This window comes from Cheilinus undulatus, linkage group 14 (genome assembly GCF_018320785.1).
Source record: "Cheilinus undulatus linkage group 14, ASM1832078v1, whole genome shotgun sequence".
Taxonomy (NCBI): Eukaryota; Metazoa; Chordata; class Actinopteri; order Labriformes; family Labridae; genus Cheilinus; species Cheilinus undulatus.
The window spans coordinates 27,520,555-27,540,960 of NC_054878.1; the positions used below are offsets into that span (position 1 = coordinate 27,520,555).

The 20,406-nt window shown below is 39.2% G+C and overlaps 1 protein-coding gene across 3 annotated transcripts in view; it reads right to left on the reverse strand.

Moving 5' to 3' along the window:
• Nucleotides 1-473: 473 nt before the first annotated feature.
• wasf1 (WASP family member 1) overlaps nt 474-20,406 on the reverse strand; it is a 114,331-nt gene continuing 94,398 nt past the window's right edge. The window contains exons 7-12 of one of the 3 annotated variants that reach the window (XM_041805413.1): nt 20,241-20,324; nt 10,683-10,739; nt 9,417-9,580; nt 6,825-7,004; nt 4,167-4,738; nt 474-2,031 (exon numbers count right to left, since the gene is read on the reverse strand). In XM_041805413.1, the coding sequence (XP_041661347.1) occupies nt 1,874-2,031; nt 4,167-4,738; nt 6,825-7,004; nt 9,417-9,580; nt 10,683-10,739; nt 20,241-20,324 (1,215 nt within the window). In that variant the 3' untranslated portion in view covers nt 474-1,873. The remainder of the gene's footprint in view (nt 2,032-4,166; nt 4,739-6,824; nt 7,005-9,416; nt 9,581-10,682; nt 10,740-20,240; nt 20,325-20,406) is intronic. The other 2 variants (XM_041805415.1, XM_041805416.1) reach the window with 2 other exon arrangements.

The window sequence follows — 20,406 nt, forward strand, 5'->3', positions numbered from 1 at the left end:
GAAGTCATCACAATGGAGTCTAAATGACAAAAACTTTGCACATAATTATTGTCAAACTCCTGTTTACGTCTCTCCTGATTTAGGTATTTTTGGCTGAGATTGCAAACATTGTTTTTCTTGAAGAGGCTGAAATGTTATGAACTTCGTCTTCTACAGGAGCACATACCATCGTTTTACACTCAGATATCTCGTGGTAAGTCTAAGTTGGATATTTCTGACATTACGGCTACTAATCAAATTCCCTATGGAGAAAATGAATGGGATTTTACTTCCAAAGCCTTGCTGTTGAGCTCTATACTGCTAAAAAACAAACGTGTAACATTTGGGGCTGAAACATAACATTAGATTTTTATTAATTCAAGCAAACTGTTACAGTCAACAGTTACATAAGTTACATGTTATACAGTTTTCATCTAATCTTTTTCTTTTTTTAACCTGGGTTTCTCTCCACCCCATCCCTTTGCCCCCCCCAAACCCCGAACATAGAAACAGCAAATCCATACAAGCGCAGGCAAGTAAGTAGTAACAGCACAATACATTCATCAACTTAACGATACGTTTTGTAGGAACAATAAGGCAAGTAGAAGAAAGAGAACAAATGGAAAAGGATGGCAGACATTTTCTTTGAAATGAGCCAAAACAAGGCATAATGGATCCTCCTCCTTGAAAGGCAGAAACACACCGAGTGGATTCTTTTGAATAAAAGTTGCTGCTAAGAACCAAAACGAGGTAAGGCGTCTCGTTAGCGGCAGGTACAAAGTGAAAACATCTGAGGGAAGAGCTGCCTTCAGCGGTGATGAGTGGTTCGTACCTGGTGTTGGTCGGACTCTCATTATCAAGGGTACCTTTTCAATTTTCAAAGTTTTTTTTTTTTTTCCTCGGCACTCTGAATATTCATCAGTGACAAAAAGAGAGGCAGGAAATCTGATGTAGAGCTACAAAACTAAACCACCTCCAGAGTCCATTTCTATGGCAATGAATCAAGTAAAAGATGGGAGCTCATAAACTAAAAACCGATGGCTCCTGAGAACCTACACAGAAAAATCCCTATCTCTTGGCATACATTTCCCTGGGGTTAAAGTTAGATATAAGTGGATGGATATGCACACACATGGCTGAAGCAGCCATATTCTTCCCCATCTCCATGTTCAACCATACAGCAATCATCACATAACACACTGACACAATCTTTAGCTTGTTCTACATGGTAAAATACATCCTGACATAAGAGAAAACAGAAGATAACCCAGCTGGAGTGAGTGTTCATGTAGTGGTCAGTATTAAAAACAACTGGCCTGTTAAAACCACAAAATGTCTCAGCAGAAAAAAGGTCAAATAAAGATGATTAAAAAAAAAAAACTGCATTCATTCAATGCCATGTTCAGCCACCAGGTGGCAAAACTGTGCTGCAGAACTAAGGATAAATGCAACATGCCTTCATTGTTTTCCTTTAAGGTTTTCTTTTTTTCCACACATAGACACACAGATAAGAAACAAAAACAAGTGGTTCTTCAAAAAGTCATCGTCATGTATAACAACAGTAAACATGGAGGACTTCATCACCAGAAATCCAGCAGAAAAATAAAGTCATGTGGTAGTGCAGAAAAGAAACTTCTCTTTGAACACTAGAGAGACAGACGAGGGCGACATGGAGATTCTCCTCCCAACACAAACAACAACAAGACAGAGATAAAAAAGCTCCACACAGGGGGAAAGTGGGCGACAACAACATTTTCGCTTCTTTCCAGAGAACACACGAGTCTTTGATGGCGAGGTGTGGAGTGCAGGGTTGAAGGGGCGGGGCGCCTGAACCAGTCTGTCCTCTGCCTCCAACACCGTATAGATTTTTTTTCTGGTCTGTCAGTGATTGCCATCACTCCATCCAGTCTCCTTCATCAAACTCAGACTCGTCTTCAGAGTCAGAGTATTCCACAGCGATGCGGCGGGACAGGATGGTAGCCACGTCATTGCCCACACGCTCGTGCTTAGCCTCCTGCTCTCGCTGCTCCTCCACTTTGCGCAGCTGTATGCCTGAAGGTAGACGAAGACTCCAGTTAAAGGTGAAGGAGTAAGGGGTCTTTAAAAACCTTTCATTTTTCTTTCAATCTAATAAAAATAACTACATTTTATTTTTTGGTCAACTTTTATGCTAAAGTGTTACTTTTTTTAATAGCGCCTTAAAGTAGTGGTTCTCAACAGGTGGGTTGGGTCCCAAAAGTGGGTCACAAAGCTGCTTTAGTGGGTCACAATGTAGATCCTGGAAAAAACTTGCATAAAGTCCATGATGCATGGAGGGTCTAAGCAGACAGACACATTTTATTTTGCACTGTTTCTCCATGATAATTGAGTATATTTTGGTCATTTTCAAGATCTAAAACGTGTTTAACTTCTTTTCTGGGAGAAAAAAAAAAAGGCTTTCTCATTTCAATTTCATTCAGTGTGTTTTTTCTCTAAATATCAAGGAAACAACCAAAATATACGGGGATACCATGGGAATGGAATAAACTATATCGTATTCATGCATGTAAGTTCAGGGTTTCTATAATGACATGCTTGTCCTCTCTCTTTTTTAAGTCATCTTTGGTTCCATTTATGTTAAAAACTTCAATATTAATTCTTAAAGACAACTAAATTTGGGATATTTTTCAGGACTTAGGGAGAGGTGGTGGCAGGTCCTGAAGCTAGACCAGTTGAGAACCACTGCCTTAAAGTATCACCTGGTTTGCCATACAATAGCAAAACCAACAAGCCCCCAAAGGCGACTTGTTTCAAGGAGATTTTTTCATTTGACAACTAAACACAACAGGGACGTTATGTAATATAAGCTAAATATCATTATCAGTATTTTTCAGCCAATCAAATATATTAGTTGTTTATCACAATCACTCCAGAAGAGCTCCAGAGCCTCTAGGCAGTCAGCTGAGGACAAAAAAGGCCAAGTTTAAATCAGTACTCTCACTTTACTAAGCTGGGCTCAGAGTTTTATAATGGGGGCAAAAGATTCAAAACCTAGAATAAAACTTGAAGAACAGATGTGTAAACTGTTGCCGGTTTCTTGAATTGTCTGAACAGTTTCAAAAGTTGTATGCATATTAAAGTAACTTTTGGAAACAGATGTTTTAACTGTAGGCATGTTCTCAAAAACTATGAAGATGGATTTGTGAACTATGTCCATGGTTTTGTAAACTTTGTGATTGTGTTTTTATAAGCCGTAGTCACAGTTTCTCCACACGTTCTTAAACTGTGGGAACAAACCTGTTAACTGTGGACACATTTTTTTTAAACTCTAGGAACAGTTTTATAAACTGTGCATGGTTAATTAACCTGTGGAAATAGATTTATAAAATATAGGCATGTTTCTTAAACTATTTGAATGGCATAGTTTTAATAGTTTTATTTATTATTTTCATCTTAGCCACCAGTAACATTTATTTATTTGTTGTTATTATATTTTATTATAACATTAATCACTACTGAAGTAGCTAGGGATGGATTTTTTTCAATATCCACTATGCTGATACTAACAAATTAATTTTAGCCAATACAGATATCAATACCGATATTCAAATATAGTTAAAACCTAAAATTTCACACAATTTAAAGTTTGGCAATGAAAATACTAAGAACTTTCAGTCCTTAAACATACTTTACAGTGTAAGGAGTTATGATGAATAAAGAAAAAAGACTTCAGCTGATGTAGTTCTGTCGGTCCAGCCTAACACTCCATTAACTGATTAGCCGTTCGGCTTAAATTGACTACTAATATAGGCAGATTTTATAGACAAAATATCAATAGAAATTTCCATACCTGCCAATACCAATAATTTACTTTTTAATCCAATATCTGCCAATATCAATATCAAGCTGATAATATCAAAACACTAAAAATCAACATAAATCACAATTATAAAAATCCAAAAACTATAAGCATACAAGATGATAAAAATTAAACTTTGGGAAAGGATTTGTAAAGTCTGCTTTTGCTTCAAGTCAAGTTATTCTAATTTATCTTAATTTAAGGGTTGATTTAAGGCTTTTGTGTGTTTTACATTGCACTTGAGTGTGAAGCACATAAATAAAGTGTTAAGCATGTGAAGCTGTGAAAAAAACACTGAAGAAAGCTCACTCAGGACATTTTTAAATATTTCTGTCCAAACACCACCCACCTTTTCGGATGGCCTCCAGCAGTACACTGCGTGCGTCGCTGATGGGTGGCAGATTGGCTGGGTGGTGTCTCTTGCTCCCCACGTCGTGCATGGTGTGGGGGGGTGGGGAGGCCATGGCTCCTGCTGAGGGGAAGGCAGGCACAGGTGGAGGGCCTGATGGACAGGGCGAGGAGCTTCGTGCTCCTGGAAGAGGCAAAGGAGGAGGTGGCGGTGGAGGAGGCAGAATGGTGCCGTCTGACTGTGTCCCAGAGCCTGTAGACTGGCCCCTGTCCAGGACCTGTTGGTGTCGAGCCGGGGAGGAGGAGTGAAGGGGTGGCGCCACAGGTGGAGGGGCCGGATGGAGCACGCCCGGGGCAATCTGGAGTGGGGCAGGGGGAGGCGGTATGGCTGGAGGCTGCTGCTGGACTGGTAGAGGAGGGATGGGAGGAGGGGGGGTACCTCGAAGGCCTGAGGAGGGTAATGGGGGAGGCGGAGGTGGCAGAGGGGGAGGCGGTGGAGGAGGAGTGTTGGAGTTGAGTCCTGCTGTCCGGGCGGGAGACTGAGGTCTGCTGTCTGAAAAACCTGAACCCGAACTAGAGAGAAAGACAAAAAGTCAATTAAGGTCAAATTGGATCAAAGCTTTTGCTTTTTACTTTTTTTTATGTAAAGCTAGTATGAACAAAGTTTAAATTACAACACTGGAACAATGCTTTCCTTACATTTACCATTCTATGGATCATCAGCAGTCACCGATTATGTCACATCACTGTGTCAAAGGCTGTCCCATTTAAAAGTCTCCTTCAAATGTGGCCAACATATGCCTCCTCCTTTCCAGGGGCAACAAAGATTCCATATGGTTCATCATTCATGACCCAAATGAGCTCATATATTCATGTTGCATCATTTCTACTGACTCTAAAGCTGCTTATTGGTTTACACTTTTATATATGTATATAATATATTTATATATTTTATATAATTATCCTCAAATTAAGAAATTAAATTACATGAAGGGATTTATGTTAGCTAGTCAGGTGCAGCTGTCAAGGGTGCCAGTTGATGGTGTGGTGCCCAGAAATGAAAGGGTAAGAGTGAGGCAGCTAAACAAGACATCATCCGTAAAACCAAAATGCCTTACTACAGTTTAGCCTGACTGGTGTACTCAGCCTAAAAAGGATGGGTCCTTTCAAAGGATACAACCCCTGAAATCAGACACTGCTCTTGAATATCTGCCAGGGAACAGAACATCAGGCTGAACATAACAAAACTGAAAAAAGTGAGGGGGGGTATGAATACTTTCTGAATGCACTGTATGTCCATAAACACCACATCTTTAACATCTACTTTCATTCATTTTGATGGAGTTGTTTCACCTGGAAAAGGACAGGACTGGCATCTTTCAGGCAAATTTAATGCAGATGAAGTCTTGCTTAAATTGCTGAAAATGTAGGCAAAGGCTGTTTCTTCACTGTGCTTCAGACACTTACCCCGCGACAGTAGTTACAAATATTTAAAAATCATTCTCCTGAAAATATCATGGTATTGCAAGTGGTCCCATTTGCCTGTGTAGCTCATAAGGTGATCTAAGTATTGATTTCAGTCTGCTTCATAACTGGTTAAAAACTCCTTCTGAGAGCCTTATGTTTACAGGCTGACACTGTTGGTAGTAACCATACAGGTTAACAAACTGCAGTAGTGTCTGAAAGGTTTCAGTGTTTGGATACAGGCGTAGTGGCACTGCAGGGGTTTTAACTCTCAAATAGCCTTTAAAATACCTCAGTGCAGCAGTTTAAAGAACTTCTGCTTGAAAGTCAGCATGCCAGATGAAAAGCTTAAGGACCCTGCATGTCAGAGAGGAGTTTTGTGAGCTCAGAGCATGAGATCTTACTATGCCTAATTTAAGTTCAACTGATTGACGCTGAAGCAACGTGGGTGGATCAAGCTGCTAACAGGACACTGCAACACAAAGACGGACATGCTCACAATCAATTTTCTTCCAACAGAAAATAACTGCAGATGTAAAAGCACCTCGAGAGAGGGAAGAGTGGAGGAAAATAATGTGTTAAAGTGTTTCTCAAACACTTTTAAGGCTGTATCTGAACCAATATCTAACAAATGTGCTGCATTTAAGGTCAGGAGAGGGTGAAATCACGTATGGAGCATGATGATAGCTTGTAAAGAAGGAGCAGCAAAACAAAGTTAACAAAAATAGAAGATTGTGGAGAAGAGTACAAGGGGGTAGCTTAGGGACTTTGGTAAAAATCAATGTAGTGTTTCTCTGGTGCTGCGGCCACGGCCTTAATCATTCCCTCTGATCTCTCCATCCCTTCACACAGTGACATATGCAGCAGAAGTGCGCAGCAGAAAAACAACCTGTATGCGCTCAGTGGCCCTAACACTTTATTGATTGTGCCTTTCTCAGCCTTTTTTCTTTTTTTTCTCCATTCTTCTTTAGTCAACAGCACCTCCATCTTTCTCTCCATCTGTCCCTCCAGCAATCCCTCCTTCTGTGCTTTTCCTGCTGAGCTCTAACAGAGTGATAAATCCTCGACCTCCCTGACAAAATAAACACTAAAAACAAGAAGAAGTGGAGAGCCACTCCAAGAACAAAATCTGATTGAAAAACAGCAAAAATCCATAAAAATAAAAGTAAAAATAAAGCTTATTTTCATCTCTTACCTGATCACAGAAGGAGGCTTGATCTCCCCCAGCGGGTGCATGAGAGGTGGAGGTGGTGGAGGGCCGTCGGGCCGTGAATACATTCTGTCTCCAGTTCGGTTCAGCAGCTCGTTCATCTGGCTGTAGGGCAGAGCCGCCAGAGAGAACGGCCCATCCAAATGTTCCATGTACAGAGGAGCCCTGAGCAAAGAGATACCAACAGTTTTCTCATCTGTTTGCTTCTCAGATCAATTTCCTCCAGTGATTTTGAGTTTATAGCCTTATTGTTACATTACAATACTGCCTGCACATGTAATTTGGCTTTTTTTTGGCAAATAAAAATGTGTCCTTGATATCAAAGTGAAAACAGATTTCTGCAATGAATGTTGATTAAATAAAAATATGTAATGTAAAATAAGTGACTGCATAAATATTCACCCCCTTCAAGTCTGTAATTAGACGATGCACTTTTGGCTGAAATCACAGCATCTTCTTATAGATTTTATAAACACATCATGGTCACTATGATTGGGCTTTTTCAGCAAAAAAACAAAACAAAACAAAAACACTCTTTATTGTCAGAGTGAAAACAGATTTCTGCAAAGTAATGTCAACTAAACACAAATATGTAAGGTAAAATAAGTGACTGCATAAATATTCACCCCCCTCAAGAGAGTATTTCGTAGAGTTACCTTTGGCTGCAATCACAGCACTGAGTCTGTGTGGCTGGATCTCAACAGGTTTGCACACTTGGACTTTGCCATTTTACTCTATTCTTGTTTGCAAAACTGCTCAAGCTCTTTCACGTTCAGGTGTGAACAGCCCTTTTCAATTCCAGCCACAAACTCTCTATTGGACTGAGGTCTGGGCTTTGACTCGGCCACTCCAGAACATTCACCTTGTTGTCTTTAAACCATTTCTGTGCAGCTTTTGCTGTATGCCTCGGGTCATTGTCTTGCTGGAAAATAAATCTTCCCCCAAGCAATAGTTCTCTTTCAGATTGAATAAGATTATCCTCCAGGATTTTCCTATATTTTGCTGCATTCATTCGACCTTTACAAGCCTTCCAGGGCCAGCTGCTGAGAAGTATCCCCACAGCATGATGCTTCCACCACTGTGGAGATGGTGTGTTTGTGGTTATGTGCAGAATTTGGATTCTGCCAAACAGAGTCTTGTCTGATGGTCAAAAAGCACTATTTTGGTCCAATCAGACTAAAAAGAACTTACTGCCACTTGACCACACATACTCTCACATATCTTTTGGCAAACTCTAGATGAGATTTAATGAGTTTCCTACAACAGTGGCTTCCTTTTCCACCCTACCATAAAGCTTTGACTGGTGAAGAACCTGGGCAACAGTTGTATGCAAAGTCTCTCCTATCTCAGCAGCTGAAGCTTGTGGCTCCTTCAGAGTTGTCATAGGTGTCTTGGTGGTCTCTCTCACTGGTCTCCTTCTTGCACAGACACTCATTTTGTGAGGACGGCCTGATCTAGGCAGATTTACAAATGTGCCATAATTTTTTTTTTTGTATTCATCTCTTGACTTATACTTTTCAATATCCTTTTCTCTGTGTTGCTTGGAGTGTTCTTTTGTCTATAAGGTGCAATGGTAGATACAAGTGACTGGACTTCAATTTAACTAGAGCAATCACTTTAGAGGGGGTGAATATTTATGCAGTCACTTATTTTATCTTACAAATTTTATTTAATTAACATTACTTTGTAGAAATCTTTTTTCATTTTGACATTAAAGAGGGTTTTTTGTATTTCTTTTGTCGAAAAAGCCTAATTATATTGACCTTTATTGATTTCTAAAATTAATAAAATAATGAAACATCTAAGGGGGTGAACACTTTTGTAGGCACTGTATTTTTTCCAGATCAGGAAAACCAGCTGAGGATGTTGATCATCACCCAAACTTGTTTTTCTTCTATAGTCACATCAGATCACTCAAGTTTCTGTGAGATCTGATGTTTGTCAGACCAGCAGCTGTGAAGTCTTTGCTACAAACCGAAAGTTTGTGATCTCGTGGTTTGGCTGAATCTTCTTGTTGTCATCTTTGTTGACACTAGTCTTATGTCTGTTGTCTTACACATTTAAAAAAATTAGTTTAGATCTGTGATGGTCTCCTGTGTAGCCAGCCATAGTGTGTCTGTGACGCTGTGGCTATTTCACATTAAAGAGGATACATTCCAATCTATCAAATCACTTTTTGCAATTTTCCCCACAGAGAGCAGATTTTATGCCGGTTATTCATGGCACTGACACATCAAAGAAAACCTTCCATTTGCATAAAATCTTTTCTTATTAATCACAGTGACTGGCAGGAAAATTACTGGGTATGAGAGGCTCTGGAGCTCTGAGGAGAAATAAAAGCAATCCTGACTGTGAGGAACATTAATCACTGCTGTTGTAGCTAAATTGCAAGAAATTATTTTCCAGAGTGGGCAGCATTTATTTTAATTTACATTTGGCAGTTTTTTTTTAAATAGACTGTTGATATTGTACACGTAATTCTTGGTTTCCAGGATGTTTGCACCTGCTGGTATCTTAAAACAGGCTCAAAAGCAATCTTACATCCTGCTGACTTTCCCAGCATTAGACTTGACACACCTGTTGTCGTGATAACCTGCAGATCCGTTAGCCTCCCTGTGTTTGTCTTCAGGTATGTCCTGGGCGAGCTCTGCACCCAGAGCGAGTTTCTGCCACTCTTTTTTACGGTCGTGAGGTGCCCGCGGGACCTTCTCTGGCTCCGGTGGACGATCTATGGCCTTCAGCTATCAGAGAGGGAGGGAGGGCGAGGAGGGGGTGGTGGTGGTGGGGGATGGAGGAAATGGTTGGAGGGAAGGGGCAGAGGTGGGAGATGGTGAGAATAAATGGAGGATAAACACACATAAGGGGAAGGATGGGTGGAGAGAAGAGACAAGCGGCTGTTAAATCCATTTTTGTGTTATTTAAAGCTACTATGAGGACTTTCTAGCTTGTTATGAAACAGACTGTATATAATTATGATGTCCATTTATGGCCCGTAAGAGAAAATAAGACTGTCAGCCACAAAATTGACTTTTTCTAGATGATAGTTGTTAATGCTTCACAAATGCCTGCTGCAGGGTTGGAGTCACATAAATCGTTAAACTACACACTACTAAAACAGCCCAATTTTGTTGAAATAAACAGCCTACGCATGTACTAGACAAAATCATTAAACAAGTAAGAGGTGCTGCAGAGCCTACAGGGGGCGCCAAAATCAACACAAACCGAGAGTTCCTCACAGAAGCTTTAAATAACAGAATAGTGACTGCATCTTACACATAACAGGAAAAAGAGTTTTGCAATCAGAAATTGAGAATTAAAAGAGAAAAAAGAAGTATAAAATAAACATGTCATGATTGTTCTTTCTCTCTCACAAGCACACAAGAGTTAGATCCACATTATTAACATGGATCTAAGCTTCCATCTCAGTCCATTTACTCAGCTGCTTTTTACAAAGCAGCGACAGTCAGAATGTACAATTTTCATTGACTTTTACAACATCAAGATGACTTTTAAAAAAGACAGAGAACTAAATGAGCTCTCTGAAGAGGAAAATCACACAGAAGCAGTCTGAGTTAGGAATAGGGAGTGCTTACTGACCAAATTTGATAATCAAACAAGTTTATATGTTGCTGAAAGTTTGTAGCAAAAGTTAACAAAGTGACAGTAGAGAGAAAAGATTAACATTTTTATTCAGGTTCACTGTCAATCAGCACTCCCTGCCTCCCAAACTTCAGCATGACTGACTTGTACCACACACAGGCTTGAAAAGAAAAATCACAGCCAGCTGCTGGAGCAGAAATCAAACACAGTGTTTTTAAAATAAATCGCTGTTTTTCCACATACCTGCCCTGGGAGGTCTAAGTACCTATAGACCTGATCATACATGCGGGGGTCCTGCAACTATAAGAACAAAAACAAAAACCACAAGAGAAGCACCAGGGGTGAGGGCAAAAGAAAAAAAAATCAACACGGCACAGGTTTGAGCGCAAACATCGCTGCATAGTCTCACAGGGACAAAAACAAGAACGAGCGGTGAGAGAAAGGTGAACAAAGGGGGAACAGGGAAAAGAAAAGTGCTGTTAAACACAAAATGACAACATGCACAAGCCCGGGAGGGACGTCACAATGCAGGTAGGATGCATCACAGTCCGGTGTGAACACACACAAACACTGCAACAACAGCAAAGAGAAAACTAATGTAGAAAAAGAGAGATCTCACTGGAACAGGAGGATGGACTACAGTAGTATGAGTCTACTGTACACGTAGGGAAAAACATGTAAACCACCACCAATAACAATAACAACAACAAGAGCTTTAAAGAGTGATGGATGACATGCAAAAGGAAACTCGCATGCACAAGTCAACTCACAATTAGGCACAAGAACACTTGATGAAGAGAACATTTCATAGATCATCTAGATACTGAAATACATAGTCACACTTTCTCATTTTTATCAGAACATCAGTAACAATACTGACAAAAGGTCAATTAAAACACATTGATATTCAAAGAAGGCTTGTTATTACACATTTTCCTTTTTGTCTACAAATCCCATGAAAAGTGAAGAAACACTGACATGAAAACATTATTAGTGAATTTATAGTTTCTTTGATTCAAATGGACTGAATTACACAAATCCTACTCTAACAGGAAGTAAGCAGTAGTCTTTGACCATCATAAAACAAGTTTACATTATGTCTTCTTGTTTTGTTTTAATTAGGGCTGTCAGCATTAATGCATTGCCATTAATTAAGGTCCATAATTAGTGCAATAATTTTTAAATCACATTACTCACATGCCAGTCATATGCACCATGTGTTATCAAACATTTATCTTAACAAGAAGTCAATGACCCTTAGCTTAAGACAATAAAAAATCTAAAATGAAAGAAAAACTGCTTTAACATCCTAAGACCCTACATGTACCATATACACATGAAGGAACAGTAATGTTTTTTTTTGTTAGTTTTTTTTTTGTAGAAACAGGACCTTCAGGAGACTTGGACATCATTTTGGTAAAAAAAAAACAACAACAACAACAAATATATATATATATATATATATATATATATATATATATATATATATATATTACAAAAAAAGAAAACAAAACTAAATCATGAGGGCCGAGCTTTCAAGCTTATGAGGTCCCACAGACTTCGAATAAGTTGGAGGGACTAAAAATGCACTCCAAACAAAAGCTCAGGTCTCAAGAAGTTCAATGCAAAGATGGTGGAATTTCAAAATGTGACACAAATAAACAAACAAAACCCCCAATTAACTTCAGATTAATCCCGTCTAAAAATCTTAATTGGTTATTAGCCCTAGTTTCAAGTCGTTGCTGCCAGTGGAAGAGTTTTGTATGGGATGTGCTAACAAAAAGAAAAATACAATACAGCTGGGATGTAAAGATACACAACTCATGATATAATACAACAAATATAACAATATGAATTTATAATAAAAAAAGGTTTTAGCATTTTTATTGACTGAGGTAAATGAATGATTGTGATACTTTCATTTTAATTATTTAACATCAAAAACACCCAAATATCTCTTTCTCTAGGTGTCATTGGTGTTAATCTTAATACAAATGACATTGGCAGATGTTACTGCATCAGCTTCTGATGTTGAAAAAAAAAGGCCAAGAGCAGACAGTGACCTCTGCTGGTTAAAATGAGCATTGCAATATACTTTTTGCCAAATTGATTAAAGTTTGTCCATATTAGTACTGATGTTCATGTTGCATTGTGAGGTATTGTTACATTCCAAGACGGCCGTATACTTTGCGTTTTCAGAAATCAAATTTTAAGCAAAAATTCTTGACTCCACAAACCATCATAAAACAAACACAACAACGTCCCAGTTCTGAGGACTCAAACAATAATTTCAATCCTGTTTCTAGGAGCAGAAACATTAGACAGTTTCTTTTTATGTGTATCCTTGTACAGTGGTGTATCTGCAGTAGAAATATTTGTCATTAAGATAAAGCAAAGGTCTTTAAAGCATTAACTTCTAGCTGGGGACACTGGAACTCCCCATTATAACCAATGCTTATTGATTTTTTTTTTACGACACTCAGATCTGCGGGTTGGCCTGTGCTGCTTATTCAATAACTGTGTTGTGTGTCTGTGTGTGAGTGTGCAGTCTGACAGGCTTCTGATTCAACACAGCGTGGGTTGTGGACAGCATCTCCTCTGGTTTGACTAAATGATGTTGATTTTGCCTGGCTACTGCTGCGTCCGGGCTGCTGTGAGCGAGCGTGGGAATAAATCCTAATGCTAATGCACATTGATTAGCTTCTGATTCATCACGGCCCATTACCCCTGATGAGGCACAGGCTGAGTGCTAGCCTCTAAAAAACACTCACACACATATAAGCATACACACCCCCCTCCTACGCTGCCCCTGCACATTTTTATATCGGCACTGACACACTGAATATCATTTATTCCACACATGAGACAGAAACACATCCTGACAACGCTGTCTGCTCAGGCCGGAGGAGCTACAGCAGAAGGTCAAATATTTTAACTTATCCTGCGCTTCCTTTTTCTGAACAGTGCTGAGCCTTGAAACCTCAGCTGCTCATTCTCTCAGATCATTTGGAAGATTTGCTTTAGTACTGCTATTCTCTGCCTCCTGGAAAGATTTGCTGTCACTAGTTTCTGTGGTATTGAAAAGGTAACAGACACGCCAGATATACTGTTGCATATATCCACTGTATAACACATCCACCTTGGAAACCTGCCATAAAAAGCATAGGGGAAAAGCTTCCACAAAACCCTCTACCCCTCCAAGAGAGGCTTTCATTGTGGCTCTTTGCTCTTATTTTCATAAAAAAAGGCCCAGTTCTAAAACTGCTGCTATACAATACCTACATCCAACCTAAATGCTACCTCACTGTTCTTTTTACTGTTATTCTGGCTCCTAGCCCCAGGAAGAGTCCACAGAAAGAGCTGGGCCACCAGAAAGCTTAGTGGATGCGCCGCCCCCAGATGTGATTTAATAATATCAACACATATGTTGGAATAATGGTGATGGTGCTAGCCTCCTGGCTAACATTTTGACCTCCATAGGAGCTGAAAAATATGTTAACAAATCATTAATAGGTTTAAATGTTTTCAAAAGATTTGCCTCAGTTTCTTGTCTTTACTGGCATCCTAACTTTTGTGCCCGTCATGGCTTAGCTATGAAGTGCTAACTTTACATGGACCATATTTTTGCTGACCTACAGAAGGCTCCCATGTATTACCTTGTCCAGCAATAGTTGTATTTTGGTTGTTGGGGCCATTAAGGTCAGTGTGGTAGGGTGGGTAGTATCAGCATGGAGCTTAGATTTTGCATGTATAGAGTTGGGGTCTTTTAAAGGTGGCAATGCTGTATGGGCTGTGATGGGCACATGGTAGAGTAGGTGGAATAAGAAAGAGGTGAGAGGAAACATGGAGGAGGAAGGCTCTGGGATAATGGAGCGAGCCATTCAGGCTTCCAGAAGTGTTGTGGGATTAATTTGACAAATGACAATAAAGGGAGGATCCTACATAACAACCTCAGGGACATGGTTGAGTCCTGAATATCTGCTAATTCTTCTTTTTACTGTTATTATCATTAACTTATAAAAACATGCTGGACAGGAACCACAGGCCAGACTTGGACCTGGGCCACCTGTGTGCATAATAATAACAATAACAATAATAATAATAATAATAAGAAGAAGAAGAAGAAGAAGAAGAAGATGAAGAAGAATAAAGAAAAAAAAATAGAAACAAATGATTAATAATTAAATTATTAATTCATTATTATATTATTAAATATAATTATTATGAGATATTATTATATCTCATAATAATTATATTTCAACTTGTATTATACAACTGATTATCCAAATCATTAATATATTATTGAATTACTACATTATTATTACATTAAAATTAATAAAGATAACAACTTTTATTCATAGCATGCTTGTTAAAAAAATCAAAGACCTGTATAATAGCTTAAAAGATCTATGACACATGAAAAAAAATACAACACATGTTACTTAATTACAGATGGTATCAAAATGTTCGGAAGCTTTGATAACATCCACTTCTGTATAGGATAGGCGGTGGAAGGAGAGGAGGAGTCTATAAAAAGGCAGGCAAATACCTGTACACTGTTTAAACTGAATAAAATTGAAAGCAGTGTTAAGAAATTGTTCCAGTGCTTTTGTGCAATCATGATAGCGTGCATGAGTTTCCCTGCCAGGTTCCACATATTGATTGAAAAGAAATTATCCAGTTTTGGTTGCTTATGACTTCTATTTTAGTAGCTGTGGTAAGAAATTAGGTACTTACATCTATTGATTTTTACTAGAATGCCATTAAAGTTTAAATTTCTGATATTGTGAATGTTTAAATGCAGTAACATAATTGTGCAAACAGGAAAGAAATGCAGATTAAACAAGGTTGGGAGATGTGAGAGAAAATGAGAAACAGTGCGAGTGTGCATGCATGTGTTTGTAACAGACATTATAACAAATGTAGCTAATTTCAGAGGGCTCTGTGCCTTTGCCAGCACAACATTTTTCATCTGAATGGCTCTGTACTGGCAGAGAGAGCGTCGCTTGTGTAATACAGCTGCTGCAGATTTATGTTATCTACAGAATGTGTGTGTAACATTCATACTCTCGTCACGTGTGTGCGGTTGTTTTGTGTGAATGTTGAATGTGACAGACTCAGCAGAAGTGCTGCTATGTTCCTGGGTAAATAACCCCCACAGGGAGGCCTGCTGCTGGACCACCCTGCTGCTGACAATAACGCAAACCCACTCACATAACACACACACCACTGCTGCTGCTGATAATGATACATTGGATTGTAGGCAATTGTAGTGTAACTATGTGCAGCTCCTGATTTTACTGATGAATGTCATAAAATTATTATTGAACAATTATGAAACAAATGAATTTTGGATCACTTAATGTGGAGTGCATGCTTAATGCCAGCATTAAAACAAGCTCAGTTAACAGGCTGGAAAAGACTTCATCAACAACACCTTCCTGAGTGCCAACAGATAATGATAGCTTAACTATTAGAAAAACAAATATGGATCTTTAGCTATAATGACTTATATCTATAATAACAAGGAGGAAATGTCAGCTCAAACAGGGTCATAAAGTGTTAGTCTGAACACTAAACCAAGACCAACAAGTCAGAAAGTCATCAAAACAAGACTCCCATTCCAGAGAAATATGCAGTTAGCATAAAACCTCAACCACCAACAGTAGCATGACTGCTCTAATTTGTGTCGCTCTAATATTCTCCATATTTATGCTCCATGTTACTTATTTCATGAACTTTTCCCTACTGAAGCTTATGCAAAAGTGCACATTTTTAGTATGGCCAAAACAGGAACCACAGTTAAATACTGCAACACTTTATCAACAGTTAAAATGTGACAAACTGATGTAACTTCATGTGTGTTTTTCATCATTGTGTTGTCACACAAGAAAACGTGAGAAATCCTGAAGATTTTGGTTTGAGCTGCACATGTGAGTGCAAACAGCTGGGTTTTTCATCCAAACTTTACCCTAAATTTTCCTGCCGGCTCTCCTTGTAAAATGTGCATGTGATGTGGCTGGGGTGGGGTGATTAGGCTGATTCTAAGTTAAACCTCAAGTATGTAACATGTAAAATCAACTCCACTTCCCCTCCCTTCCTGTTCTTCTACCTGTTTGAGCTCCGTAGCTCCACCCCTCTTCTCACATACCTCCTAATGAATGTGCATGTCAGCTGAAATGAATATCAATGGTGGCAAAGCTATCGTGAAGTGATTTTGCTCAGCTTTTCCACTCAAATCAATGGCCGAATCACAGGCAAGTACAACACTTCATCTCAGCATGAACAAATTCTACATAGGACCGAACACCACTGGTAATGCCGCCATTGTATCAACTTCTCACTGAGCTGAGAGGTGGAAGCGCACCTTCTACAGTGGCCAATAGTAACACTCCCTCTGACCTGAGCCTTGATTGGCTGTGAGTGCTAGCCTCCTCATTGGCTGGAGCATTGTCCCTTGCTGGTTTTCCTCAAATGAGTGCAGTATGAGGAAGCGTTGCAGAAGTATGTTATTCGTGATGGCTTCAATAACAAGACCCTGATGGGTTGTGTTGTTTTGTGGGCATATGACACTAAAAATAGATTGCTTACTACAGCTTTCAGGTTAAATTCTGTGTCCAAGTCCAAGACCAGGGATGCACCAATCCAATGAATTGAATTTAAAAGTATTCCTAACAACTTTATTTGAACTACTACTAAAAAATAAATATCAACATTATCCAAAAAACAACTGAGTATCAGTTATAAACAACAATGCTTACCCTAAATAGCATAACTCAAGTAGGATTGTTGCAGAAGCAACTTTAAGGATTTCAAACTGAATATTTGAAATTAAAGTGCAAGAACTGTAGAAAAAATAAAATATCAACACCATCAAAAGCTCTTCAAATAAGTTAACAACAATGCTTCATCTGAAAATGATAACTCAAGTAGTATGGCTATTGCAGCAGCAACAACTTTAAGGTTTTCAATTAAATATTTAAAAATTAAAGTGTAAGAACTGTGGGGAAAACAATGACTCTCCCGCCACTAGAGATCGCTGTAGCTTCAGTTAGTGGCCGCAGCCTTCCTCTCTGAGCCTTCACCAGATGTAAACAATGAGAAGCGGTGGCTAAGCTATTAGCATATAGTAGGAAGACCGCGGTATGACAGTTTTCCAAAGTAGTAAATGGAAATAAAGTGGTATGTGGGCTGTCGAGGGTTAAGCTCGTGTATGACTACTCACCCGAAGTGAAAAGAGGCCAAATATCAAAGCACAATATTAATCTGCAAAGAGGAATGAAGGTGGGTGGCGCACACCCACTCTTCTTTGCGTTCTCTCATCTTTAGACTAGTTTTAACTATTCTAAATATAGATTTACGTTTAATCGACTAGGTAATTATATCGCTAAGAACATCCCCAACTAATACTAGCTCAGTTACACACAGACTGTCTCGTGTTAGACTGCGTTCATGGTCTACTGCAAACTATAGGATAGATTTGGATCGGTCACTTGGATCGGCGCCGTCAGTCAGATATCCGATCTATTAATCACGTCCATATCGGACCCGATACTGATATTGGATCGGATTGGTCCCATCCCTATCCAAGACTGGCCTGAACATGGCCTGCCATCTGGAACAAGTCCGGGCCAGTATCTCCACCCCTCCTATCAGGCTCAGGCCAGGAGGGGAGTCAAGGACTGACTATATTTTCCTGTTGGATTTTGAGTTTTTTGTCTATTTTTTGGTGAAATCTCCAAAACAGCTTCCTTGGGTGCAGACCCACAACACAAAGTGCTGCCCATGATTGCTGGTGTCTTACAAAATTTCAGTCAACATATTCGCAAAACATTATAACTTCTCTTAATGCATGTTTTTGACATAATTAGAGTGAAAAGCTGTTAAAAAGCTGCAATGCCAGCGCAGTAGGGAACAGTTGAGGGAAGGGGAGCACAGCGGACAATTATACACGTGTGAAAGAAAAAGACGCAAATCTTTCAATTGTCTGTTTTAACACAACTTAGTTTACCAAAGAAGAGCGCAAACTGTAAATGGTTTGGGAATATAATCTAACTGCCATTTTTTCCTCTAACATTGCGATTACAATTTAATATGCAATTATTTTTAAGTTCCTCATCTTTTCTTTTCAACAAACACAGGCAATCAACCATTATATATTATAACCAACTCATTATTAGATAAAGTAAACTAGGGCAGAACAAATAAGAAAAAAGTATCCAACTGTGATTATTTTGACTCGTATGCAAATTCAGTATAAGTTGTTGTCCTGAAGGGAATGATAATTTTATGTCATCCTCATTTTTATTAAGAAAAACACATGCAAACAAGAGTAAAGTCTGATTTTTTTTGTTAAATAATCTAAAAAATTAGACCTAAATGACTGCATAATTTGTAGGGCATAACATCTCTGCAGCACTGATTTTTACACACATTTTAATTTGAAGAAATATTGCGCCGTCTGTGATTTGAAAACTGCATCAGGCTATCTAGCAATTTAATCTAAATATTGATGAATTTCTCTGTCCTAATCCTCACTTCTATTTACCAAAAATAGACCACATCTGTAAATCACGCTTCAGAGCTGCACCTTACAATGAGCTTATGTGAACAGATATCTGATATCAAAAAAGAGTGATTTAAATTGGGCTCAGACCCATAAATGCACTTAATTTGACAGGTAAGGGGGGCTTGGGCTGGCACTTTTGGGTCTGATCTTTGTTTACCAGTGCCTATTCAATGAGAGATATTTTGCGTTCAGTGTGAATGACGCAGAGGTGTAATGGTGTAGTGAGGTGATCATCTCTCTGTGCCAGCTTTCACAGTAGTAACAGAAGTGTTACAGAGGCGAGACTGGACTGGGCCAACAGGAGAGCACAGCACTATTCGTGTGTGTGTGGCTGATTGTTATGTAGAGCTCCCGCTGTGTTGTGCTCTCTTGCGCTTCTGCAATGCCGTAATGCACTGAACTAACAAAGACTCCGATTATCACAGCGTCATTGACTTAATATGAATGCCTTGAGGAGTAATGATGGCCTCTTTATATCACCAGACCAGTGCGATCTTCATGCACCATGAAGCCATTTCATTCACTTTTCTGTTCCCTAGGATGTTCTTTTTCCATTGTGTATACTCTGAATATTCAATCATCATACAAAAAAGACACTGAGAAACAAACAACACATTTATCTACGTCATATTCATTCAGAGAAATATTATTCAAAGCAGCTGAGCTTACTTAGTTTATTTATCCTGTTCCATCTGTGTGCGTTTTTAATTTCCATTTAGAAACAATTAGTATGCTCTAAAAGAGAAAGTAGATGGCTGTTTTTAGTGTCAAGCAAACGTTTGCATGCTCAAAGCTAGACTATCATTTTTTGTAAGAGTCTATAATGTAATACGACTGGGAAATTTTATATGTATTTGACTTACTTTTTCCTGTAAGTGAGGATAAATAAACTGAACTGGCATCTAGTCTGGACTCTAAGGTGAGGATTAAAGCTACTACATTTAGAACAGGGTGGAATATAGCCCATCAATTATCCCTTTTTCGCAGGATGGCTGGAAAAAAAAAAAAAAACAGATTCAGAGTAGACTCCCTGGAGAAGACTGGGGATGTAGTCAGGGCAGGTAAACACTGCAGGCTTGTTAGTAATGTGGCTCAGTTGTCCAGAGCAAAACCAGAGGGGAAGTGAGTAGAGATAAGGGGGCAAGTGAGTGTGTGAGTGAGGGAGGGAGGGCTGCAGGCTACCACCACATGGGGAGCAGATGCTCTGGTGCAGAGAAGGGAGAAAGTCTTACCTCTGAGGGAATGAGGAAAGAAGGAGGGGTTTCAGAGAGGACTCTTACGAGGCCATTGGGACACAAGAGATAAGGCATTTCCAGCTGCACAGAGTTAGACAGAGTTAGAGCAGGATTCAGACAGAAAACTTAAAGCTTGGGTGGACAGAGGGAGAATAAAGCCTAG